Genomic DNA, 24964 nt, shown 5'->3' on the forward strand with positions numbered 1-24964 from the left:
AACAAAAAAACTTCCAAAGCAGTGCAGCAATGCAATCAGGAAACATTTTCATTCCCTCAGCACTTCAGCATCTCAATAGCTCAAAAAAATACGACATCAGAGAGCTTCGTGCTGAGCCTGCAGTGACGCGAGAGCAAGCGCTGTCTGCAAAATGCTCTGGGGAAGAGCATGGTAAACCAAGATCTGATTATGCAACCCAGCGCCCACAACATCAGGAGAAATAATCATCAACCTTCTACACAGCTCAAAGTAACGTCCTCGATGACAGCTCCATTGTCTCCGGTCGTGTAACACACTCATTCACAAATAAACTACACAAGTTAAGATGAAGGGACACTTGTTGCAGCATGTGCGGTAATGGCATTGCATCTATAAACAAGGCTGTGGGTTCCGCATGCTGACAGTGATGCTGTCAAAATAAATTATGCAATGTTGTGAATATCATAAATTTAATGTGGTTTTTATTCAGCCGTGAAGTCATTGTCTCGACTCAAACAGTCTAATTGAAATGACTGGCACTTTACAGAAACTTTTTTATGTTTTGTGTATTCATTCATTTAATTAAAAACTGTCGAAGTTTGCGTCAAATTTAGCTAAACTGATTTTAAAATAAATTCATCCATTTTATCATCATAATTTAGGCAATTAAAAAATGATGCATTAACACTCTATATAATTTACGAGTAGCGGTAGGCTACTTGTTAATTATACATGGATCATGATATTTGTGTTGGCACATGATGAACTAGCCCTGAAGGTTTGACATGAATCATGCATGTCACGAAGGCCAGCTCCGACATGCTCACACTTTAACACTTAGTTTGTTTACACAGCTCAAATTGTCTAACGCTATAACTCAACAAGCTGCCATCTCTAAGCTACATCACAAATCCACTGAGACTCAAGCAAACAGGATTCAAACCTCCTCACAAGTCAAGTGGACTCACTGGCCACAGATCCAAAGCAATCCAAAGGGATTTCAGAGGTATTGTTGAGATCTTGCACAAAGAATATCACAAAGGAATGAAATGCACAAACAATGAGACAAAGTCTCAGTTATAGTTACCACCTTAATATCACAGTATCACAATATAACCTAACAGAGAAAACCACAATGTGTTTTAGGCAATGAAGGAAAGCTGATACAGATCTTGAAGGACAAAGCATCATAGATCATGCTGTAAATCTTCAAGGTTGAACTGCTGGGAAATGCACCTTCTAAACTTAGATAGACAATGCTGCAAGAGAAACAAAAGCCCACAAACAAGAGATACAATTTAGATTCTTTGAAACCATGTTTGGCAAGTTAGTGAAGAGCACAGTCATATGGGTCAGTGAGTCAATTCAGTGAGTAACAAAGGTATTTTCATGGAGACTAGTGTGGTGTTTCTACGTGAGTAAGGCTTGAAATGCAAGAGAACGATTGGGTCTTCGTTAGGGTACAAACTACTCACTCAACCTGGGCAAGTAGTCAGATTCACAAACTAACGACTCCTGAGGTGCTTGCACACTGACTCCGAAATTCTCGTCCAAAATATTTGTACATTAAAAAACAAATACAACCTCATAATGTGTCAATCATGTTTACACACTAGCTCCGAAACTATCGTCCATTATTAAAAAATTCAGATCAGGTTCGATTTTCTGCATTTTCGCATCCTTAGTAAGCATCTTGATAGGAAAGGATTAGTCTCAGCCTCAGACGTCATGCCCACGGAACGTTGGCTAAACGTCTGATGCTTATGGTACGCTTAACTGGAAACACTTCAGGAATGTCGAAGTCGTCATCTGATTAGTTGAATTTGACCGGATTTCCGGAAGACGCGAGTGTCGCGTTTATTTTTGGTCCGCCGGGAAACAAAGCGCAGACTGATTTACTCGGCGCTTTGCTAAAATGTGCTTATGCAGACGCCATTGTTGTTATACACATATGCAACAAATTACTGACTTACTGCTTGTTCTCCCTCTTCTTCGTTATCTTTCAATGCTGGTTATTTCAATGACTGACTTGTTGCACGCCAGTCTGTTGTTGTGGGGGCATTTCCACTCACAGAAACGTGACTCTGAACGAAACGAACTGTGATTGGTTGTTTGACATGTCGATCAAATGGTCTTATGGGCGGGACTTGGCCAATGAAAGCTGCCATGAGTTCCAGACCATCAGCCGTCAGTCTGAAGGTCTGGCTACGTGAGACTAGGAAAGGATGAACACAAAAAAACGAGAAAACATACAAAAATGTCAGACTCAGTGTGCAATGACCTTTAAGGTCTGAAATTCTTGTTTTTGTGCATTTTCCGCATCCATAACAAGCATTTTGAGAGTTTTTTTTGACAATTCAGAGCTACCATGACTAATTGTGACGAATATGGGAAAACGCATGCGAAAATTTTGGACTCCGTGTGCAAAGACCTTTATGAACGGATTCGTTTTGGTGTCCAAATATACCTTCTTCCATACTATGCAGTATGTGAAAAACTGTACATAAGACTAGAATCTCCAAACTCACAGTATTTGCAAAAGAGCTGGCCAAAAGAACCTGGATGACCTGGTGGACACTTTATTATCCCATGAAGCCACAAGACAGGTGTTATGATTGACAGTAAGTCAAAAAGACAAGTTACAGGTTTGAATGCGACTGAAATAAACCAGATTGAATATAATTAGAATCAAATCAAATGGAAACTGGAATTGAAATTGAATCAAATCACGAGTTTTGCGAATCAGTTTTAAAGGGTCATGAACAGCCATGGTTTTTTTTTATTTTGCACTGTTATAAAGATTTTTAAATAATAATAATAAAAAAAACATAATTTAGAAGTAATAGGCTATTTTATGTCCTGTTTTGACCCCCTCAGCAGAACCGAGTTCTAACTGACGTGATCTGGAACTTTATTACAAGTTAAGTTCATCCACTCTTTCTTAACATTGGGATCAGAAGAAAGGCAATGCAAAGACTGTTTTTTCCACAAATTGGCACCACAGTGCGTCCTGTTGTTTTCAGAGCCATCTTTATCGTTTGGTTTCTGTGCAGATCTGCGTTGGCCTCTCTGGTAAACATCATGCATGAATCGGTGGGCGGGGCTAAACAGGCAGCGATGTCAATCTTCTTCTGCGGAGGCAGTGCTTAATCTATCCATTACATCATGCCTGCCTTCAACATAAGCTGTTTTTAGACAATGTTTTCAGAAGTTTTAAGATCTAAAACTTAAAGGATGTTGTTATACCACAATGACCTCTTATATGTCTTGTACTTGAAGTTCACCTTCAGAACAAAAATGTACAGATAATGTACTCACCCCCTTGTCATCCAAGATGTTCATGTCTTTCTTTCTTCAGTCGTAAAAAAAAAATTGTTTTTTGAAGAAAAATTTCAGGATTTTTCTCTATATAGTGGCCTTCTATGGTGCCCTGTGTTTGAATTAGGGCTGGGCGATATGGCCTAAAAATAAAATCCCCGATTTTTTTTCACAAAAAATCCGATTTACGATTTAAATCAATTTTTTCCCCCTACTACTTTTAGCATGTAAAGAAACCCCAGCTTTTCCACAATATATATGGGCACCATATATTTTGCAGTATACATTGCAACTGCATCAGTGCACCAGACCCCATTCTTATCAAACCAGACACAGTAAATGTTTGTAAGACAAATAAATATGAGACGGGAGGAAAATATATATTTCCATGCTTTTCTCTTGGACTTATATCGTATACAAAAATATGTGTTTGAGAGGAGATGCGCTGCGGCTCAGCTGTGACTTGTTTCAGACCACTTTTGACGACAAAATAGAGCAAAATCAGGCAATAGTGTTATAGTCAGACAATGTAAGTCACTTAATAATAACTTCTTGTTTATTTAACTGTTATAATAAATCAATATCTCGTTTACAAACTCCCTTAAAAATGATTAAAAGCTGTCACTCATCTTAGTTCGCAATATCACAAAGCTCTATTATAATAAACGAAGCTACTGCCCATTCAGTCTCTTATTTACACTCTTTACACTTGAGATACATTAGTCAATGTTCAAAACACAGAAACCTTTGAAGCTCCACTCAGCGCAAATACAAATATGCTGGTCGCACTCGAGCCTTGATATGCAAATAATTCGCTATTGTCTTCAATCATCTCTCTACTCTGTTTATGTGATAAGTGAAATTGTATGTAATATAACAGGCTAACTTGCTAGCAAGCAGCTAATCATGTCCACTTAGTGACTTGCGTTATTTTACCAGAACGCGTTATTTGTTTTCCGTTCTGAATACAGCGGTTAGTTAGGCGCGCCATCATGTGGTCGGACAATATTGCCTCTTAATTATTCTGCCATTGGTGCAATTACAATGCATCTAATATTTTTATTTTAAAAATTGCGATACCTCGATTTAATAAATTAAATAGTCTTAAAACGTAAATTCGAATTAATCGGAAAAAAAAAAAAAAAAAAAAAAAAAAAAAAAAAATCGCAAGAATCGCCCAGCCCTAGTTTGAACTTCCAAAATGCAGTTTAAATGTGGCTTCAAACAATCCCAAATGTGGTTGTAAACGATCCCAGCCGAGGAAGAAGGGTCTTATATACTTTTTAACCTCAAACACTCGTTTTGTCTTGCTCTGCCTGAACTCCGCTTTTTCCTGTTCAAGAGCGTTAGGGTATTTAGAAAAACTCCCACCTTATTTTAAACAACGGTTTCTATTTTGGATCGTTTCTAGATAAGACCAGTCAAAAAATGGCTTACATTGAAGCCAATCTGCCAAAACAACAGGTTGTGGAATGTGCAACTTTATGACATAATAGTGTGGCTAAACCCGCCTCCACAGAAGATCAATGCTTGTTTCTACATTACTGTTTGTTTAGCCCCACCCACAATTCACATATGTAGTGAGGCAAACAGGTCTGCATAGAAATCAAATGATAAAGATGGCTTTGAAGTAGAGGTCGACCGATATATCGTCCGGCCGATATATCGGGCCGATATTTGCTATTTTTTAATATATCGGCATCGGCCGATTTCCGTGTTTAGTAGCGCCAATTTAAAGTCAGGCACGTCTGCGGGCAGCCCCGTGTTATTGGTGCGGTGGAGCACTACTGTGAAGGAACCCAAGCCAAAACTTTTGTAAGATTCAATAACAGTTCTGAGAGATCAAGGTAAGGATTAAATTCTAATATTTCAAAGTCCCATGGCCATATATGTACAATATATTACTAGTAAACTATGAAGTGTTGCTTTCACTTAGTGAAAGAAAATCACAGAACCGTCGGTAACTGGCATAATGCTACGGCTGGTTAAAGGTTTGCTTACTTGCAGTTAAGTTTAAAGACTGTAGTCGAAAACGATCAGCAGCTTGTTTGCTAACATATAAGCCCCAGTGTTATAAGTTCTGTTTTATTTTGCCTGTATCCGAGTCAGAGAATTTCACTGTGTGCGTGGGGTGGAGAAGGCGGCAGCTCTCACAAACAATGCAGCGTTGCGATTACTCCGCCTTGCTCAGAGACAGTGATGCACAGAGGGTGGTTATATCCACGGGTCTGGTAATAAAAAAAATGCATTCTAATTACTTGTGGGTGGGTCGAGCGTGGATGAGATAAATCAATAATGATGTAAACATTAACTACATTTTCTAAAATCTGAACCTGAGTTATCTGGTCAGGACTGTGGTGCGAGCTTCTTTTTAAATATATTTTGATGATTGCACCTGACCGCGCCGTCCTCTCCGTCACCTCAGACACTGCGAGTTTATAACTATGGTCACGTCCAGATGTCAGTAAACGTTATTTTTTTCAGCATGGATCTGGCTTAAAAGCACGAGTGATTAAGCCTATATAAGTGTGCAGCGATGTGAAGATCAGCTGTTAAAATGAACCATCCATTCATCATATCATCATACAAAACTAATAATTAGAATAATTGTAATAGGAAGATCGCGTGCGGTTCGATAAATCAGAGAATCAGGTGTGGGTGGGTGGCAGGCAGATTACACTATTGCCTGATTTTGCTTTATTTCGTCGTCAAAAGTAAGATCTTGCACTTTCTTGTCATCAAAAGTATTCTGAAACAAGTCACAACTGAGCCGCTGTGCATCTCCATTTAAACACAGCGGTGTTTCGTTTATGAATGAACGTGCGTTTTTAAACGAATCTAGTGAAATGATTCAATTTCCCGTTCATAAAGAGAGTCATTTGCTTTATTCAGGAATGAATCAGCTGCTCGAACGAATCAAATTAATGATATGATTCAGTAATTAAGTCAGTGTCTTGCCGCCATCTGCTGGCAGGTCCTCTCAGTTATATAAATCATTTAAAATTTCTGTATTCAAATTTTTATTTAAAACATTAAAGTTTCAGATTAATCTCAGCTCTTAAACTTTTATGTAAACGATTAACAGTTTTTATATTATCTGTTTTATATATTTAATACGGTCACACTTTATATTAGGTGGCCTTAATTATTATGTACTTAAAGTACAATGTACTTAATGTGGTCATATTGCATTGCAAAACACTTTTGCTTCTATTAAGGTGGGATATGGGTAAGGTTAGGGGCAGGTTTGGTGGTATGAGTAGGTTTCAGGGTGGGTTAGGGTGTAAGGGTTGGTTCAACAGTGGTAATTACAGAAAATAATTACAAATGTAATTACATATAGGTTTTTAAAAATATATAAATACAATGTAAAAACATGTATGTACACAATAAGTACACTGTACCAAATTATTAATTTAAATGTAAGTACATAGTTGTTAAGGTCACCTAATGTAAAGTGGGACCTTTAATACTTGGTCAGTTCGATTTGTTTGGTTAACTTTGGTTAAATCTTTTATAATAATACTGTGCAGTGCACAAAATCAAGATCCGAAAGATGGTTCATTGTGTTCATTGTTCATGATATTAAGTTTAGAAATGATGTGCATCCACTTATTATTAGTGTGACATTTTAGCATGCAAATAAAGGGAAGAACTTCAAGATATCGGCCAAAAAAAAAATCGGCAGCACATATCGGCCATCGGCTGACCCTGACCTCTAAACATCGGCATCGGCTATAGAAAAACCCATATCGGTCGACCTCTACTTTGAAGACAACAAGATGCTGTGCAGTGCCAAGTTGTATTGCCTTCCTTCGGATCGCAACATTAGGAAAGAGTGAATGAACTTTTTTCTTTTTTTTATGAAGTTGCAGACCTTGTCAGTAAGAACTTGGTCCTTTGTTCACTTAATTTTACCCACGGATATGTTTACAAACAGGGTACGATTCGACGCAGGATTTTCAGAAAGATTGTAACTAAAAGACGATGCTGTGCTGACTATATTGGATGCAACACTAATGTTGCACCGCACAAGTGTTTGTTATGTACTGAGTATTTATGCGTCCATGTATGAAGGATGCAGGCTGTCAAACATACACAACTGTTACCCAATCATAGCAGTGGGCGTTTACTTCCTAGTCTACAATCCACCACGCCTATTCAAGAGCGTTCCTATGTGGGGTGGTTAAAACAAGACAGAAAATAGCCTGTTACTTCTAAATTGTGATGTTTTTTGAACGTAAAAGTCTTGATAGCATTATAAGTGGACCTCAAGGAACAGTACATAATAATAAAAGGGTAGTCCATGACCCCTTTAGTAGCAAATTGGACCAAACAATCAATGGCAACAGAGCATAAAAACGAAATGTCTCCATTTGAGCGATTCTACAAATCCCTGAGAGGGCCACAGACTCCTAAAATAACACTTCTGCTGCGTTTTACCTACTCAACTAGCCACAGGTGCGTGAGAAAGAGCAGACAGGAGCTATTTTAAACCATACTCCTGTAACAGAGATGGCTCAGGCTGAGAGCTGACTGCTCACAGGGAGCTCGAGGGTCCACGGCATGGTGTAGGCGTTGCAGGGAGCTGGAAATAGGCTCCGACTCCCACTGCGAGATGCATACCGTCTCACAGCCACAAGGTGAAATCAGCATACAGTGACAAATAACTGAAACCCTGATCACCGTCTACAAAATGAGATCATGATGAAACCTGGCAGGATGTGACCAAAATACATACATATATTAAATATAAATAACTTCATATATAACATACACTACCATTCAAAACATTGGGGTGAGTAAGACTTAATTGTTTTTGCAAGAAGTCTCTGCTAAACATATGCTTAGGCTCTTATGCTCCATTTATTTCATGAAAAATACACTAAAAATAGTAATGTTGTGAAAAGATATTACAATTTAAAATGATTGTTTTCTACTTTAATATATTTTAAAATGCAATTCATTCCTATGATGGAAAAGCTGAATTTTCAACAGCCATTACTGTAGTCTTGCGTCACATGATTCTTCATAAAATCATTCTGTAGGGCCCTATGATTTTTGCGACAGACAGAATCTCAAGAACTGCTCTGAGAGTCACTTAATGGAGCATTTTACAGTTTATTTAGAATAAAACTGCTGTCATATATACAAACAGAAACTTAAAGGTTTTCACAGCAACCCATCAAAATAAAAGTTTGGTTTAACTTGATGAAACCATGACTGAAATATTAAAAGTAATATATACACAGTATATATACACTGTATTTCTTAGGGCCTTTAGTTTTGTTGTTGTTGTTGTTTTTACTTTTAATAAGTTGCGGTTTAATACTTTAAGTTTCATGATTTCAATAAATTACAGATGCTTTTTGAAATTAATTTATTCATTAAAACAAAGTCTAGAAAAATTTAAATGGAAAAAACAGGATTCTAGAAAAAGAAAAAAAAAGGAAATTTAGAAAAAAATTTAACTAAATTTGGGAAGGAATAAAACATTTCACATTGCCTTAATTCATTTTTTGTTAAACTTTTAATAAAATGCTGTTTAATATTGTAAGTTTCATGATTTCAATAAATTACAGATGCTTTTTGATTAACAAGATTTAATTTATCCATTAAAACAGAGTCTAGAAAAATTAAAAATTAAAATGGAAAAAACAGGATTCCAGAAAAATTTTAAAGGAAAAAAATGAAATTTAGAAAAAAATTAAATCAATTTGGGAAGAAATAATACATTTCATATGCCTTAATATTTTTATTAAACTTTTAATAAAATGCTGTTTAATATTCTAAGTTTCATAATTTCTCTTAATTAGACATGCTTTTGATAAACAAACAAACAAAAAAAAAAAAAATCTGAAAATCCAGAAAAAATTAAGCAAAAAAAAAAATGGAATTAGGAAAAAATAAAAAAATAAAATAAAACTGATTTCATAGGGCCCTAATTCTAGTATGCTGCTTTGGTGCTTAAAGGAACACTCCACTTTTTTTGGAAATAGGCTCATTCTCCAACTCCCCCCGAGTTAATAAGTTGAGTTTTACCGTTTTGAAATCCATTCAGCCGTTCTCCTGTTCTGGCGATATCACTTTTAGCATAGCTTAGCATAGATCATTGAATCCTATTAGACCAATAGCATCGCGTTCAAAAATGACCAACGAGTTTCCATATTTGTCCTATTTAAAACTTGACTCTTCTGCAGTTATATCGTGTACTAAGACCGGTGGAAATGCAAAGCTTCAATTTTCTAGGCTGATAAGATTAGGAACTACACTCCCATTCCGGCGTAATAGTCAAGGAAGATGCTATTGGTCTAATAGGATTCAATGATTTATGCTAAGCTATGCTAAAAGTGATATCGCCAGAACAGGAGAACGGCTGAATGGATTTCAAAACGGTAAAACTCAACTTATTAACTCGGGGGGAGTTGGAGAATGAGCCCATTTCCAAAAAAAGTGGAGTGTTCCTTTAATAAACGTTTATTATTATTATCATCAATTATTATAATCAATGTTGAAAAAATAATAACATTGTGAAAGTATTGCTATTTTTTCTAAATTATTTTATGAAGAGAAAGTTAGAAAGTACATTTATTTAAAATATTTATTTATTCAAGTCACTTTTGATCAATTTAATATACATCCTTGGGGGATCTCTTTTAAAAATGATAATATTAATGACTACAAATATGGACAACAATGTATACAGTTGGCACATGGCTATCTTAGATTTAAAAGAATAGTGCAAACAAAACCCTCATGTAGTTCCAAACCCTGTTATCTTATATTTCAATTTTTTACCACAAGTTTAAAAAAAAACACAAAATAAATAATTAAAGCCAAAAAAGGACTTTGAAGGTATAGTCTGTATAACTTTGTAGAAGGACATTTAAGGCATTAGTCACTAATGACATTCTTCAAAATTATCAGTGCGTTCAATGGAAAAAAATGACATGTTTAAAACAATTAAGTGAATGACGACAGAATTTTAGTTTACAGCTGGACCAGATACCTATAATTAGAAGCATGAGCAAACACTTTTGATGAGTAGTCAGGCTAACCGAATATTACTCTTCCTGTATGACTATATAGGAGGCGTATGGAAGGGGAGGATTTCGAACTCGCTTTATGAAGCCGTATGTCAACTGATTCGGCAGTTGTATCTGTTTTCCTGTGCATTTCATTTCCTCCATTTTGAGGAGGATATTTCATTACGTATTCCACAGAACTGTCCGTGATAAAATGTTAATGCCAATTCGAAAGATTTCAGACGTTCAGTCGTAGTGATCACGCACTAGCGTCGAGAGACATCCTCATAAGTCACAATCCCTCGTTGGTGTTTTTTTGCTCTCTTTTGGTCTTTTTATAGACTGAGGAATTAAAGCCATCACCTTAGCAACACTGTGTACGTGGGTGGGTTTTATGTGTAGCTCCTACATAATACTGGGAAAAAAAAGATTCTGTATGAGAAAAAAAGACAGAGCCATTCAGGCTTCTTTCGCTTGCCTTTTGTTTTGCACTATAACACAAGCTCTGAGCGCATGGTTGGCGCTAAATAGACAGTAAACTGGTCTATCCCGAAAATACTAAATAGATGTTAATACTCTCAACCCGGTGTTCACCGTTCACCTTGGCATCCTTACTATGATCCTTTACAGCGAACGACAGCAACCGCTTCCTTTCACAGTGGAGATGGAGAGTCCCTGAGCTGCCAACACCTCACCTCCTCCACAGAAACCGCAAAAAACTGGCTTAAAAATACACTCCACTCACAAACCATGAGTCACGCAGAACACCCGTTTCGGTGGATGCCAGTGCAGATTCATTCATGCCATGCTTTGCAGGACCATGGGAGACATCATCACTGTATAAACAGCTCTGGTGACATCCTCTGCATGGCCAGCTATTTGTGACAAGAGTCTGCTTTTGAGCCACTGGCAAGGGGACAAGAACACACTTAAAAAGGACGGAAACCAATGCGAGCAGAGCGCTAACACCGGTTTAATGCATAGATTTTTTAAATACGGACATAAATATGACGATTCGAAGGATGAAAAATAAAAGTCAGCACTAACAGATACAATACTGTGCCAAATATTTATTAAATACAGACATTCATTTTAGTGAATGAATTGAGGCTTCATATTTTTGTCTGGATGAAAAATGTATTACATTTTTGATAAATCACATATTAAATGATTTTAATATGTGGAATTATATTTAAAAAAGTTATTATTAATGAGAAATTATATGAAGTGTTGATTTTCAAATTTAAAAACATTATTAAATTAATATTTTGTTCAATTTTAAATATTTTATTAAATTTTAAAAAAAATGTTTTTAATGATAATCCATATGAAGTTTTGATTTTAATTTATAAATTGATAAAATGTTAATTTAAAAAAATGTTTTATTAAATTATATTTTTATTATTATTGATAATCTATATGAAGTGTTGATTTTCATTGATAAATTGATAAAAACATTAAATGAACATTACATTTTAAACATTTTATTAAATTATAAAAAAAATTTATTAACGATAATCTATATGAAGTGTTGATTTTTATAAATTGATAAAAAACATTATTAAATTAACAATTCATTACATTTTAAACATTTTATTAAATTATAAAAAATATTAAATGATAATCTATATGAAGTGTTGATTTTCATTTATGAATTGATAAAAAACATTAAATTAACATTTTGTAAAATTGTAAACATTTTATTAAATCATGAAAAATGTTTCAATGATAATCTATATGAAGTGTTGATTTTCATTGATAAAAACATTAAATGAACATTACATTTTAAACATTTTATTAAATTATAAAAAAGTTATTAACGATAATCTATATGAAGTGTTGATTTTTATAAATTGATAAAAAACATTATTAAATTAACATTTTGTAAAATTGTAAACATTTTATTAAATCATGAAAAATGTTTCAATGATAATCTATATGAAGTGTTGATTTTCATTTATAAATTGAAAAAAAACAATTACATTTTAAACATTTTATTAAATTATAAAAATATTAATGATAATCTATATTAAGTGTTGATTTTCATTTATGAATTGATAAAAAACATTATTAAATTAACATTTTGTAAAATTGTAAACATTTTATTAAATCATGAAAAATGTTTCAATGATAATCTATATGAAGTGTTGATTTTCATTGATAAATTGATAAAAACATTAAATGAACATTACATTTTAAACATTTTATTAAATTATAAAAAAGTTATTAACGATAATCTATATGAAGTGTTGATTTTCATTTATAAATTGATAAAAACATTAAATGAACATTACATTTTAAACATTTTATTAAATTATAAAAAAAGTTATTAACGATAATCTATATGAAGTGTTGATTTTTATAAATTGATAAAAAACATTTTATTAAATTAACAATTCATTACATTTTCAACATTAATAAATTATAAAAAATATGAATGATAATCTATATGAAGTGTTGATTTTTATGAATTGATAAAAACATTAAATTAACATTTTGTAAAATTGTAAACATTTTATTAAATCATGAAAAATGTTTCAATGATAATCTATATGAAGTGTTGATTTACATTTATAAATTGAAAAAAAACATTAAATTAATTACATTTTAAACATTTTATTAAATTATAAAAATATTAACGATAATCTATATTAAGTGTTGATTTTAATTTATATTAAGAAAAAAACTATTATAACGTGTATCTTATATTACATTTTCGATAACCCATCACATATTAAACCACTTAATGTAATTATTGTATATTAATAAAATGTTAAATTAATGAATTTATGAACAGTTGATTTACATTTATATATAAAAAAAATCAACTACGTGTATTTATTACATTTGATTACAACACATAAACATTAAATTACAAAAAATAAATTTTATATATTAATATTACTATATATTAATATATTAATGATAATCTATATGTGTATAAGTGTTGATATTTATATATAAAAAATATATATTTTTTTTATTATACAATATTATTTTAATCAATTTCTTAATATAATATAATATAATATAATATAATATAATATAATATAATATAATATAATATAATATAATATAATATAATATAATATAATATAATATAATATAATATAATATAATAAATGTTGCTAGGTTATATTCAGTCTTATTTCTCAATCATCAGTGAATTAGGACTCCTACCCTCTAAGACACAAGACAACAGAGCATTTTTCAACAATTAAAAAGGTAGACACTGACCTTCTCATTGTGGGAAATCAGTGTTTTGAATGTCAGAGAGTCAGACGATGTCACTTTAGACACTAAAACACTTCAGAGAAAGCTCTGTTCTTTACAACATGCCAATATCAAATGTAGCACAAATGTATGCCTTTTTCGCTTCAGGCGTCCTTGTTTGACTGGCCACTAAAAAACATCAGCAAAATACTGCTATCCTAAATACATTTTCACTTTGACAGCTGCCATCTGTCATCTTTATCTAAGCAGTGTGTCGGGTATAATCCACACAGTTTGACACATGTAGGACATTCAAGATGTTCATGGCTGTATAGTAAAGCCAGAAAGAAGGCTTTATGAAGTCCAAGACATATTAGTTTCCTCTTTTGAAAGCAGAAGGAATTTTTACTCTAAATAGGTTTCCAATTACAATTCGAACTCAAGCTGACAGTAATAACAGTGACCTTTGACAGTATCATGAAAACTTCAACCACACAAAACCTCCATTTCATCAAGTCTCTGAATAGTTTAAGTTAAACCAAGCTAACATTGCCCTCTGAAAACAATCCTAATCTTTTCTATATATGAACAGAATTCTTCATGCAAAAATGTGTTAATATATAATAACAAGAAAAATCTAAAATATATCAACTACACACACACACACACACACACACACACACACACACACACACACACACACACACGTTTTTGTTTGCATTTAAAGTTAGACTGAATTGACATTGCCAACTCATAAAAAAACAGTAATTAAAGCTTCAGTCTGTGACTTTGTTCAAAATTGACAATTTATATAATAAGAGAGTACATCAAAACTCAATTTTCTAAACAGTGTTTTGGGCTTATCCTAAATCACTACGGTACACATAATACGTTTCTGGTAGGAACCCAGTACTTGCGTGATTCGACATAGACGTAAAGAGAAAGAATTAGCTCCGGCTATACTACCCTCCAAAAGGCAAAGCGCAGTAACTACACATTTGGTCAAAATTGAGTTAAGGCTTAAAATGGACTTTGTGACAACCGTTTTGTCTTGTGGCAAAGTTTCCTGGTTCAATTTTGTCCCGTTTCAGAGAAACGTTCAGAGAAACAAGAGTGTCAACATGTTTGACTTGCTGTTGTAAAAACTTTAAAGGCATTTTTCTCAGTTTCAGTGTTCAGGTAGTTACTGCACTTTGCCTTTGGAGGGCAGTATAAATGTTCTTCCGCAAGTCGCATGCAGTTCTGTTTTTTAACTGCTAGAGTGCCAAAAAACTACAGACTGCAGCTTTAAATTTTAAATAATATTATATTTTTATCAGTGTCGTATAATTTAAAAAATATATATAATAATAATAATTATTATTATTATTATTATTGATTATTATTATTACTACTATTACTATAACACTCTAAAAATGCTGGGTTAAAAACATATTGGTTAAAATAGACAATTTTTTTTTATTTTTTTTTTTATTAAAATATAGCCTTCTAGGTAGTTTTATTTTACTCAACTATTGCTTAATTACTATATTTTCTGCTTTAAATGAACCCAAAATAGATTGGAAATTTACATTAATTAGGGCTGCACGATTAATCGCACGATGTTGTGAGGCGCGTTTAGTCAATGAAGCCGGTCAAAGTAATCAAAGTACCGGCTTCATTGACTAAACGTGCCTCACAACATCATTATTAATACAATCAAACTTTTCATACAATACTTTTAATACAATCAAATGTATTCAGACACATTCAACATCTCAAATTATCAGTTTATTTGAAATGATTAAAATGATTAAAAAAATGGTTAAAAAAATTATATATAAGAACTCAGGGTTAAATTGTGTCAGAACAAATTCAACTTGATTATCACAAGTTGAATTACAGTCAAACCAAAATTTATTCAGACACCTTTAACATTTTTCATATTATCACAGTTTATTCACTGAAAAAAAATGGTAATATGACAAGAACTCAGAGTTAAACCGTTAAAACGTGTCAGAACAAATTCATCTTGATAATGAAGATAACTTTGATAGAAAGCCAATCAACCAAAAACAATATTTACACAACTATCAATACTTTGTTGACCAATTACCAAGCAATGCTCAATTTTGTTCAGTCTGGTGGTGTAAAAAGGTTGCATTAACAATTAAGGAAAAAAAAACTTAAGCAAAACATGTTTAGGTCAAAGTGTTTGAATAATTTTTGGTCAAAAATTACCATAAATTTTACTGGTTGTCCACTGTATGAACAATTTTTGGGTATAATGTGTCACAGTTTACTTTATTTTGCTATCCTCACTTACATTAATTAACTATAGTGTCCGGCACACACACAAGTAAATAAATATTAAAAATTAAATCTGGTATCTGAATAATTTTTGTTTGACTGTATGTTCAACACATGAGCATTTATTTATAAGTTAAATAAATAATAATTAAATAACAAACTTTTTTTAATTACTTATTAATAAATGTTCCACTTTTGATTGCTGAATCCTCTAATAATTAGGTGTCTGATTTTTAATTTACAAATTAAAATGACAAAATTCATGTTTCGTGTTCATTTTAAGCCAGTCATATAGTAACTTTTAAACAACAGTTGAGTTAAATAAAACTACCTAGAAGGTTGGGCTGGGTCAAAACAACCCAATCGATGGGTTTGTCTATATTTCACGCAGTGCTTTAACTTGTTGTGTACCTCTACTACACAGTTTATTATTATAATAACTATATAAATACCTACAAATACATGTTTTTTTGCATTTAAAGTGGAGTGAATGTTTCCAAAGCAAAAGTGTCAACCAAAAATAAATATCTGAAGAATAGTGCAGTCATAAAACAGGACCAGCACGACAGGTTTTACCCAGCACAGTATTGCAAAACATCAACATCAGCCAAACAAAGAATTCCAAAGAATCTTCTCATTCCAGAGAAAGCTACCATCAACACCTCACCACAGTGCAAACCTGGCTTTTGGAGGAGAGCCTCAGGTCATTCTGCTGTTTACATACACAAGGCAATTCACTTTTAACAAAGTAGCAGGTGAGTGCTGACAGCGACCTGTTTTGCCTCCGCTGAGCTGCTATTCACACCCAAAGAACACAGACTTCTCATAGCAAACCTTTTGCATGCATGGAAGTTACTCAAGAATGTCACAAGTGATACTTGTCAAACGAGTGGCAGCATGGTTTATAAAAACACCCCATTCATCGTAGCTAAATGAGGAAACACCTTTGCCCCGAAGCCCAATTATTCAAGACAAAAACGAACTTATGATACGCTCTGCAAGGCAGTATTTGTGCGGTGGGATAAACTAGCCATCAATGTTTGATGAGTGAATTTGCAGAGCACAAATGTTGGTAGCCTGCCACTGGTTTTATAGGCCAATTTGTGCATCTCCCATCCATTCCACAGGGAGCTATTAGAGCAACTGAAACTGTAATCTTACTGAAAACATTTCCACCACACTTCCTAAAGCACCTCACATCCTCCATAATTACAATGGAGCATTGCTTTATTAAACCCATAATCCCAGACAGCCAACGACGAAGCACAAACGAAACCTAAACAACGCAACAGTTGAACCTATAAAGCCTGTGTTCGTACGTACCGGTGGACTTCCATTTTCGAAGACAGGGCGCATCTTTCATTCAGTATGAAGCCGGACACCTTGCATTGTGCTGCAGACTGGAGCTGCATGGCTTCCCCCGGCTCCGACGCTGCGGATTCGATCCCGATCACACTCGCCTATTCATCGCGTTCCCCCTATTCTGAATGCATTGGTGATTCATTATTTAGAGATGGGCGCAAGTCAGCGGTGCTTCTCCATGCCGCTCGCGTACACAATCCCGCTTTTCACAGTGCTGGAAGGTAACCTGGCAACAGGCATTTGAGCGCTCACAGTTGTTAAAGGAGATCACGTTTGGGAAGATGAAATTGCTACGCTGTGTTAATACTGCTCAACTGAGCAGGCTTTTTCCCGCCCTGCCTCTCTCTCTCTCTGTCTTTCTCTCTCCCTTGCTCTGGTCTCTCCTACCCCCACCCTTCTCTCTTTATTCTGTGCTGCTCCGTTTCAATAGTGATTTATCTTGCTGGCTAAGCTTTGTTATGAAGCAGCATGTGCGTGCAGGCATCTGTGCAGAATGAGTTAAACATTAGTTCAAACGCATGATATGCAGAACGCTATATATTTAATGATTGAGGGTAATCAAAAAGGAGAAAACTCTTATTTTTGGCCTTACCTGACCTCTCAGGTCACAAACGTACTTTAAGTACTCAAAATATGAGTGCTTAGACAAAAACAAACCGCAGTATTGAAGGGGGCGCTAGAGTTACCTTCAGATGTTGGTGCCGTTAAACCAGATGTGTTAGAATTCAAGTCAGTTACAACATTGACTTATATTTGATCAGCTAACATTAGGGTCTAGGGCTGGACGATATGATCGAAAATGTATTTATTCATTTTATTTTTTTCATATTTAATACTATACTAATCAAGAAATGTATTGCACATTGTTAGATCAAGAATTTTTAATTTAAGGCATTAAATAATTTATAATAATGCTGATTAATAATAATAATAATAATCAATAATACTTTAGTAATCATAGTAATAAAAAAATAATAACAATAGTAATAATTTAATAATAATTTCTATTTTTTAAACACTGTCAGTACTGTAAAAATTTATGATGATGATGGTGGATTATTATTATTATTATCATTATTAACAGTGCTGTTATTTATTTTTACAACAATAATTAATAATGCTGAATAATAATAATAATAATAATTTAATATCAATAATACTTTAGTAGTAGTAGTAGTAGTAGTAGTAGTAAAACAATATTAATAATAAATTAAATTAGTATTATTAAATGAGTAAATGATTATTATTATTATTACTACTACTAACAGTGATGCTTTTATTTTTTACAATACTAAATTAAATGAGTATTTATTTATTTATTTATTTATTGTTATTATTATTATTATTATTATGATTATTATTATTATTATTATTATTATTAGTAGTAGTAGTAGTAGTAGTAGTAGTAGTAGTAGTAGTAGTAGTAGTAGTAGTTGTTAAACACCACTGTCAGTATTGTAATAAATAATAATAATAATAATAATAATAATAATAATAACAATAACAACAACAACAACAGTGCTGTTATTTATAATAATAATAATAATTATAACAACAACAACAACAATAATAATAATAATAATAATAATAATAATAATAATATTTAAGTAGTGGTAGAAAAAAATTTATAAATTAAATTTATAAATAAGATTAAGATTAGTATTAGTATTATACACCACTGTCAGTATTTTAATAAAGTATGATGATGATTATTATTATTATTATCATAAAAATGCTGTTATTGTTGCTGTTGTTTATAATAATACTAATAATGGTTAATAATACTTTAGTAGTAGTATACATTATTAAAAATAACAATATTAACAATAAATTAAATTATTATTTATAAATATTAAATGTATTATTATTATTATTATTATTATTATTATTATTATTATTATATTTAAACACCACTGTCAGTATTGTATGATGGTTATTATTTGTATTACTACTATATAAAAATGTTGTTATTGTTGCTGTTGTTTATTACAACAACAAGATCGCTGAATAATAATAATAATAATAATAATAATAATAATAATAATATCAATAAAACTTTAGTAAGAGTAGTAATAAAAAAGTAATAAAATAAAATGATTATTGATATTAAAATTATTATTATTATTATTATTATTATTATTAATTTTATTGTTGCCGTTTCAACACCACAGCCAATACGCTATTGTTATATAATAATATTAATATTATTATTGAATTAAATGTTTAATTAATTATTACTACTGTTATTAATACTACTACTACTACTACTACTAATAATAATAATAATAAATAAATAAACTAATTAAAATAAATTAAATAATTGAATTGATTTAATTTTCTGTCACTCCACATTATATAGAGACAGCATTTATTGTTCAAATATTTTAATAAAATGGACAGAATTAAAAAAAAAAACGGAGACTTTGTTTCATATCAAAAGTAACAAAGCGTATTGTGATTTATTGGATGGGAGACACGCTAAAATGTTCTGTTCATTAACTGAAAACAGGCTAGACTAATCAATTCTTCAGATTTAAGAACTTATATCTTTTCGTAAAAATATGAATCAATTCAAAACGAGAAATCATTATTTTTACCCAGCCCTAGTTCATATACTAGCATAGATCTTGAGAAAGACAGTATTGTAACTAAAAAGTACTATGGTATCAAACGCTTACAGTGGTACAATAACATCCCTTTAAACTGAAACAATTTTGTAAGGTAGTGGACCTTTAAGAACTAGGGAACGATTTGACCAGAACATTGAATTCAGCTTAGTCTCAACTGCTCAAGGCCATAAAATGAGCAATCAATCTACACAACATTGCTGTGTGCTACCCTGTTCTTAAACGGGAACAGCTCAACATGAGACTTGCGACAGTGTCACTGAGCAATGGAGTCAAATCAATTAAATGATTAACATCTTTTGACGCATGATCCCTGAACAGCGAAATAAAACTGGGGAAACATGTGACAGATGCACTCTGAGATCATGTGGTTTGGTGTATGGCACAGATCCTGTGGTTTGCGATTGTCTGGGCTGTCTCCACAGGAACAGATGGGTGTGAGTGACAGGTCAGGTGCAGAATAAGAGCCTTGTCATTTTTTAAGGGTGGAGCTGCCTGCACAGACGCCTGATCATAATGCACGGTCACACTCCAAGCGTCCAGTCTGTAAAGTTTGCAATTAATCACAAAGGCGCTGACGAGGACAGCGCCGGTCAAGGACCCACCCAAATCAACCATCACTGACAGCACGAGTAATCAATATGACTTTGGTGCTTCCCATCACAGCTGTCAAGATACCAAACTTTCAGTATCAATACCAACTGCAATACCACAGACAATATGCTAACACATAATACTAACATCAATAATCAGAAAAATAAGAATAATATTAACAATAATATTAATAAAAAAAAGTGAATTATTCATCATCAATTTATCATTACCATTGTTATTTTTGTTATTCTCACTTACAATTACTACAATTACTTAAGCATCATTGACAATATTATTATTATTACTACTTATCAGCATTATTATTATTATTAATATTATTATTGTTGTTTTAATAATATTGTTGTATAATAAACAACTGCAACTTTTTTTAAAATAATTATAATAATAATAAATCACTTTATTACAATATTGAGAGTGGAGTTTAAAAATAATAATAATAATAATAATAATGATAATGATAATGATGATAATAATAGAATGTATTATACTATATTATATTACATATTATAGTATATTCTACTATTGCTAAAGTATTATTGACATTATTAAAAATAAGTATTATATTTAATTATTATTATTGTTTTAATAAACAGCAACATTTAAAAAAACATTTAATTTATTACCATTGTTATTTTTATTACTACCATTACTAAAGTATTATTGCCATTAATATTATTATTATTATTATTATTATTATTATTATTATTATTATTATTATAATAACAACAGCAACAATAACAATTTTGTAATGATAATAATAATAATAATAATAATAAAAATGTATTATATTATATTTATATTTTTATTACTATTACTAAAGTATCACTGACATTATTTTTGTTATTATTGTTATTATTATTAATAAGTATTATAATTATAATTGTTTTAATAAAATGCAACAATAACTTATTTTATTTATTTTCATTTAATTTCTTACCATTGTTATTTTTACAAAAGTATTATTGCCATTATTATTATTATTATTATTATTATTAATAATAATAATATTAATCAGCATTATTATTATAAACATTTCTGTAGTGATAATAATAATAATAATAATAATAATAATAATAATAATAAATTATATTTCTATTTTTATTACTACTATTACTAAAGTATTATTGACATTATTATTATTATTATTATTATTATTAATCAGCATTTTTTTATAAACAGCAACTTTTTGTAATAATAATAATAATATAAAATCATCATTTAATTACTATTATTTTTATTAATTATAATTTATTATATAAAAACAAATATTTTACATAAATCTAACATATTTTTCCTTATTATATACAGCACATGCATGTGTGTGTATTACATAATAAATATACACAGTACACACATACAGTACGCAAACTTATTTTGAATCGATTAATCGTGACTAATCGTTTTGTAGCTTTATTATACTATACTATATACTACACTTCACTACATTTCCATATGAAAATATTTTCAGCCCACTGAGTGTTATTGCACCCAAGCAAATGTGCAAGTCAAGCACACTCACACAGACTCTCACATTCAGAGAGCAGCGCAATTACACAGGAATCAATTAGCTAATATGGCTCTGAGAGCAGTAGGCCAACACGCTACCGATTTTAACAGCAAACGTAGACCTTTGGAGTCTCACGTAGACCGCAGTTGGCGTGCAACATCCCATGCTTGTCAGGCGCTGAGAGAGCCACCTGGAAGCACCAGGTTCCCGTGAGTGGGTGGTGCAGTCGGGTCAGGCTGAGAGTGTGAAACCTTGAGCCCGGCATCGAAGGAACACATGGTGCATGGGAGGATGCATGCAACACCTCTGCTTATAAACCTCATGTCCACAGGAGGCCTGGCACTGCCGTTTCAAGCTTTTTGCCTCTGCAGACGGTGGCGAAACAGCCATAGAGCCAGTCTAGGCTTGTCCCTTTCCGAAAATTACTATATGACACTATGTGAGTGTCCTCTTTTCTCTTCCTCCTTTTATCAAACTCATAGTGATTAATCAGATTTAAATATGGACAATTAAAATAAGGCTCCAAAATAATAACATGTTAGTTTTATCTTAAGATGTGAGCTATTACTTGGCTGTTATTTAGTACAGTAGTCAACATTTGAAGTCAAAAGTTTACATCCCCCTTTCAGAATCAGCAAAAATGTTATTTTTACCAAAATATAAAAGGGATCATACAAAACTCATGTTATTGTTTATTTAGTACTGACCTGAATAAGATATTTCACATGAAAGATGTTTACATACAGTCCACAAGAGAAAATAGCTGAATTTATAAAAATGACCCTGTTCAAAAGTTATCATACACTTGATTCTTAATACTACGTTGTTATCTGAATGATCCACAGCTGTTTGTTTTTTTTTTTTTTTTTTGTTTAGTGATAGTTGTTCATGAGTCCCTTGTTTATCCTGAACAGTTAAACTGCCCGCTGTTCTTCAGAAAAATCCTTCAGGGCCAACCAATTCTTTGTTGGAAAGGGTTCAAATACACAAAAATGCTGTAAAACCAATGCCTATCATTTTGAGAACTCTCTTTTCACACTGAGGACAACTTAGAGACTCATATGCAACTATTACAGAAGGTTTAAATGCTCGCTGATGCTCCAGAAGGAAAAACTATGCATTAAGAGCAGGGGGTGAAAACTTTTGAACAGAATGAGATGTGTAAATTTTTCTTATTTTGCCTAAATATCATATTTTTTCATTTAGTACTGCCCTTCAGAGGCTACAGAAGATACTTGTATGTTTCCCAGAAGACAAAATAAGTCAAATTTACCCTGATCTTCAAATTCTAAAAGTTTTCACCCCGTGCTTAATGCATGTTTTTTTCTTCTGGAGCATCAGTATGCATTTGAACCTTCTGTAATAGTTGGGTATTAATTAAGTAATTAAAAATAAATATTTTTTTTTCAGATGCATGATGAATCAATGTATTTTAACCTCTTTACTTGAGAACCAAATCTTGCGCTGCTCAAATCTGTAATGGAAAACCATGTGAATGCCTTTACCTTTACATATGCAAGCACTCTATCCTGCCCCTAGCAACAACCTCCCAGCATGCGGCTAAATTCTAATACATGTGACAGCGGAGAAAGACAGACAGATAGACAGACTGACTGACTGCTAGGGTCTGGCTCCAAGTAGGATATCAAACAACACTCTAACCATCTCAATGTCACATGATAAACATTTTTACGCAATGCTACAACAGCCATCAAGCATTGATTCTGGTTTTGATGTCATGATTTATCCCTAGCAGTAGAAAGATTATGAATCATCTCAAGTAGTGAGGATACAACTCATCTGCCCTTAGACTAAACAGATCTTAGAAAAGTGCTGACGGCAGAGTTTCTTCATACCAACACTTATGGGCAAAAGCTAACAAAAGGTTAAGAGTTCACCAACAAATGACCATATATGATCACTACTAAGCCAAGACGTCATAATGATTCATCATGTTGAGTTTGCATGTTTAGCAGAGCCCCGTTGGGCAAGAGGTTCAAATTTTGTCATGCCCTGCAAACATTTTGTGTTATCTTGTATTCAAATAAATACCAACATTTTAAATATCAGTTAAAGGAATAGTTGAAAAAAAATGAACATTCTGTCATTTATTACTCACCCTCATGACGTTCCAAGCATGTAAGACCTTCATTCATCTTTAGAACACAAATTAAGATATCATTGTTACTACCTTTCTGCAGTGTTGTTTTTGACAACCATCTTAGATTTAGTCTTAGTCTTAGTCTTTTGGACTAAAATGCTTCTTAGTTTTAGTCAAATTTTAGTCACTTCTATATGTGATAGTTTTAGTCCAATTTTAGTCGACGAAAAGTCAAAAAGGTTTTAGTCTAGTTTTAGTCGACGAAAAGTCAAAAAGGTTTTAGTCTAGTTTTAGTCAAAAAAAGGGAAAAAAGTAGTCTTTTAACAAATTAATGTAGGTCAGTAAGTATTTTGCTATTGGGTAGTGTCACTTATAAGTTCTGAAAATAGCAGATCTATAGTTCAACACAATGTGAGCTTCCGGATCGACTATTTTCACCAATAATTACAATAATGAAGGAATGTTTTAGAACATAAAAGACAAAAAAGGATGGAATGCTAAAACGGCTTGCCATACTAGTATAGCAAAGAGTATTTAATGCTAAAACGGCTTGCCATAGCGTCAGATACTTTTTAAGTTTTAATTGGCATGCACAATAAGCGGAAATGTCATGCATTTTAAATGTCTGACGGACCACCCACTAACATTTTCGTCTATTCTCGTCAACGAAAACTCACACACGTCTCGTCATGTTTTAATCATCAACGAGCCATTTTTATCTCGTCATCGTCTCGTTATCGTCATGAAAAAAAGTGGCGTCAACGAAATGATTTCGTCATCGTCATCGTTGACGAAAACAACACTGCCTTTCTGGGCCTTGAACGTGTCAGTTGCGTTGCAGTCTATGCAGGGCCAGAAAGCTCTCGAATTTCTTCAAAAATATCTTAATTTGTATTCAGAAGATGAACGAAGGTCTCACAGGTTTGAA

At 32.4% G+C, this 24964-nt stretch overlaps 1 protein-coding gene across 6 annotated transcripts in view; it reads right to left on the reverse strand.

Moving 5' to 3' along the window:
* Nucleotides 1–24964, reverse strand: part of enah (ENAH actin regulator) — a 132794-nt gene that overhangs the window by 76226 nt on the left and 31604 nt on the right. Inside the window, exon 1 of one of the 6 annotated variants that reach the window (XM_073853155.1) lies at nt 17148–17470. The exons of 2 other annotated variants lie outside the window; for them this stretch is intronic. In XM_073853155.1, coding sequence (XP_073709256.1) covers nt 17148–17236 — 89 coding nt within the window. In that variant the 5' untranslated portion in view covers nt 17237–17470. Of the gene's footprint in view, nt 1–17147; nt 17471–24964 lie in introns of those variants that run through there. 3 more of the 6 variants (XM_073853150.1, XM_073853153.1, XM_073853154.1) reach the window with 3 other exon arrangements.

The sequence above is a fragment of the Garra rufa genome, chromosome 13 (assembly GCF_049309525.1).
Source record: "Garra rufa chromosome 13, GarRuf1.0, whole genome shotgun sequence".
NCBI lineage: Eukaryota > Metazoa > Chordata > Actinopteri > Cypriniformes > Cyprinidae > Garra > Garra rufa.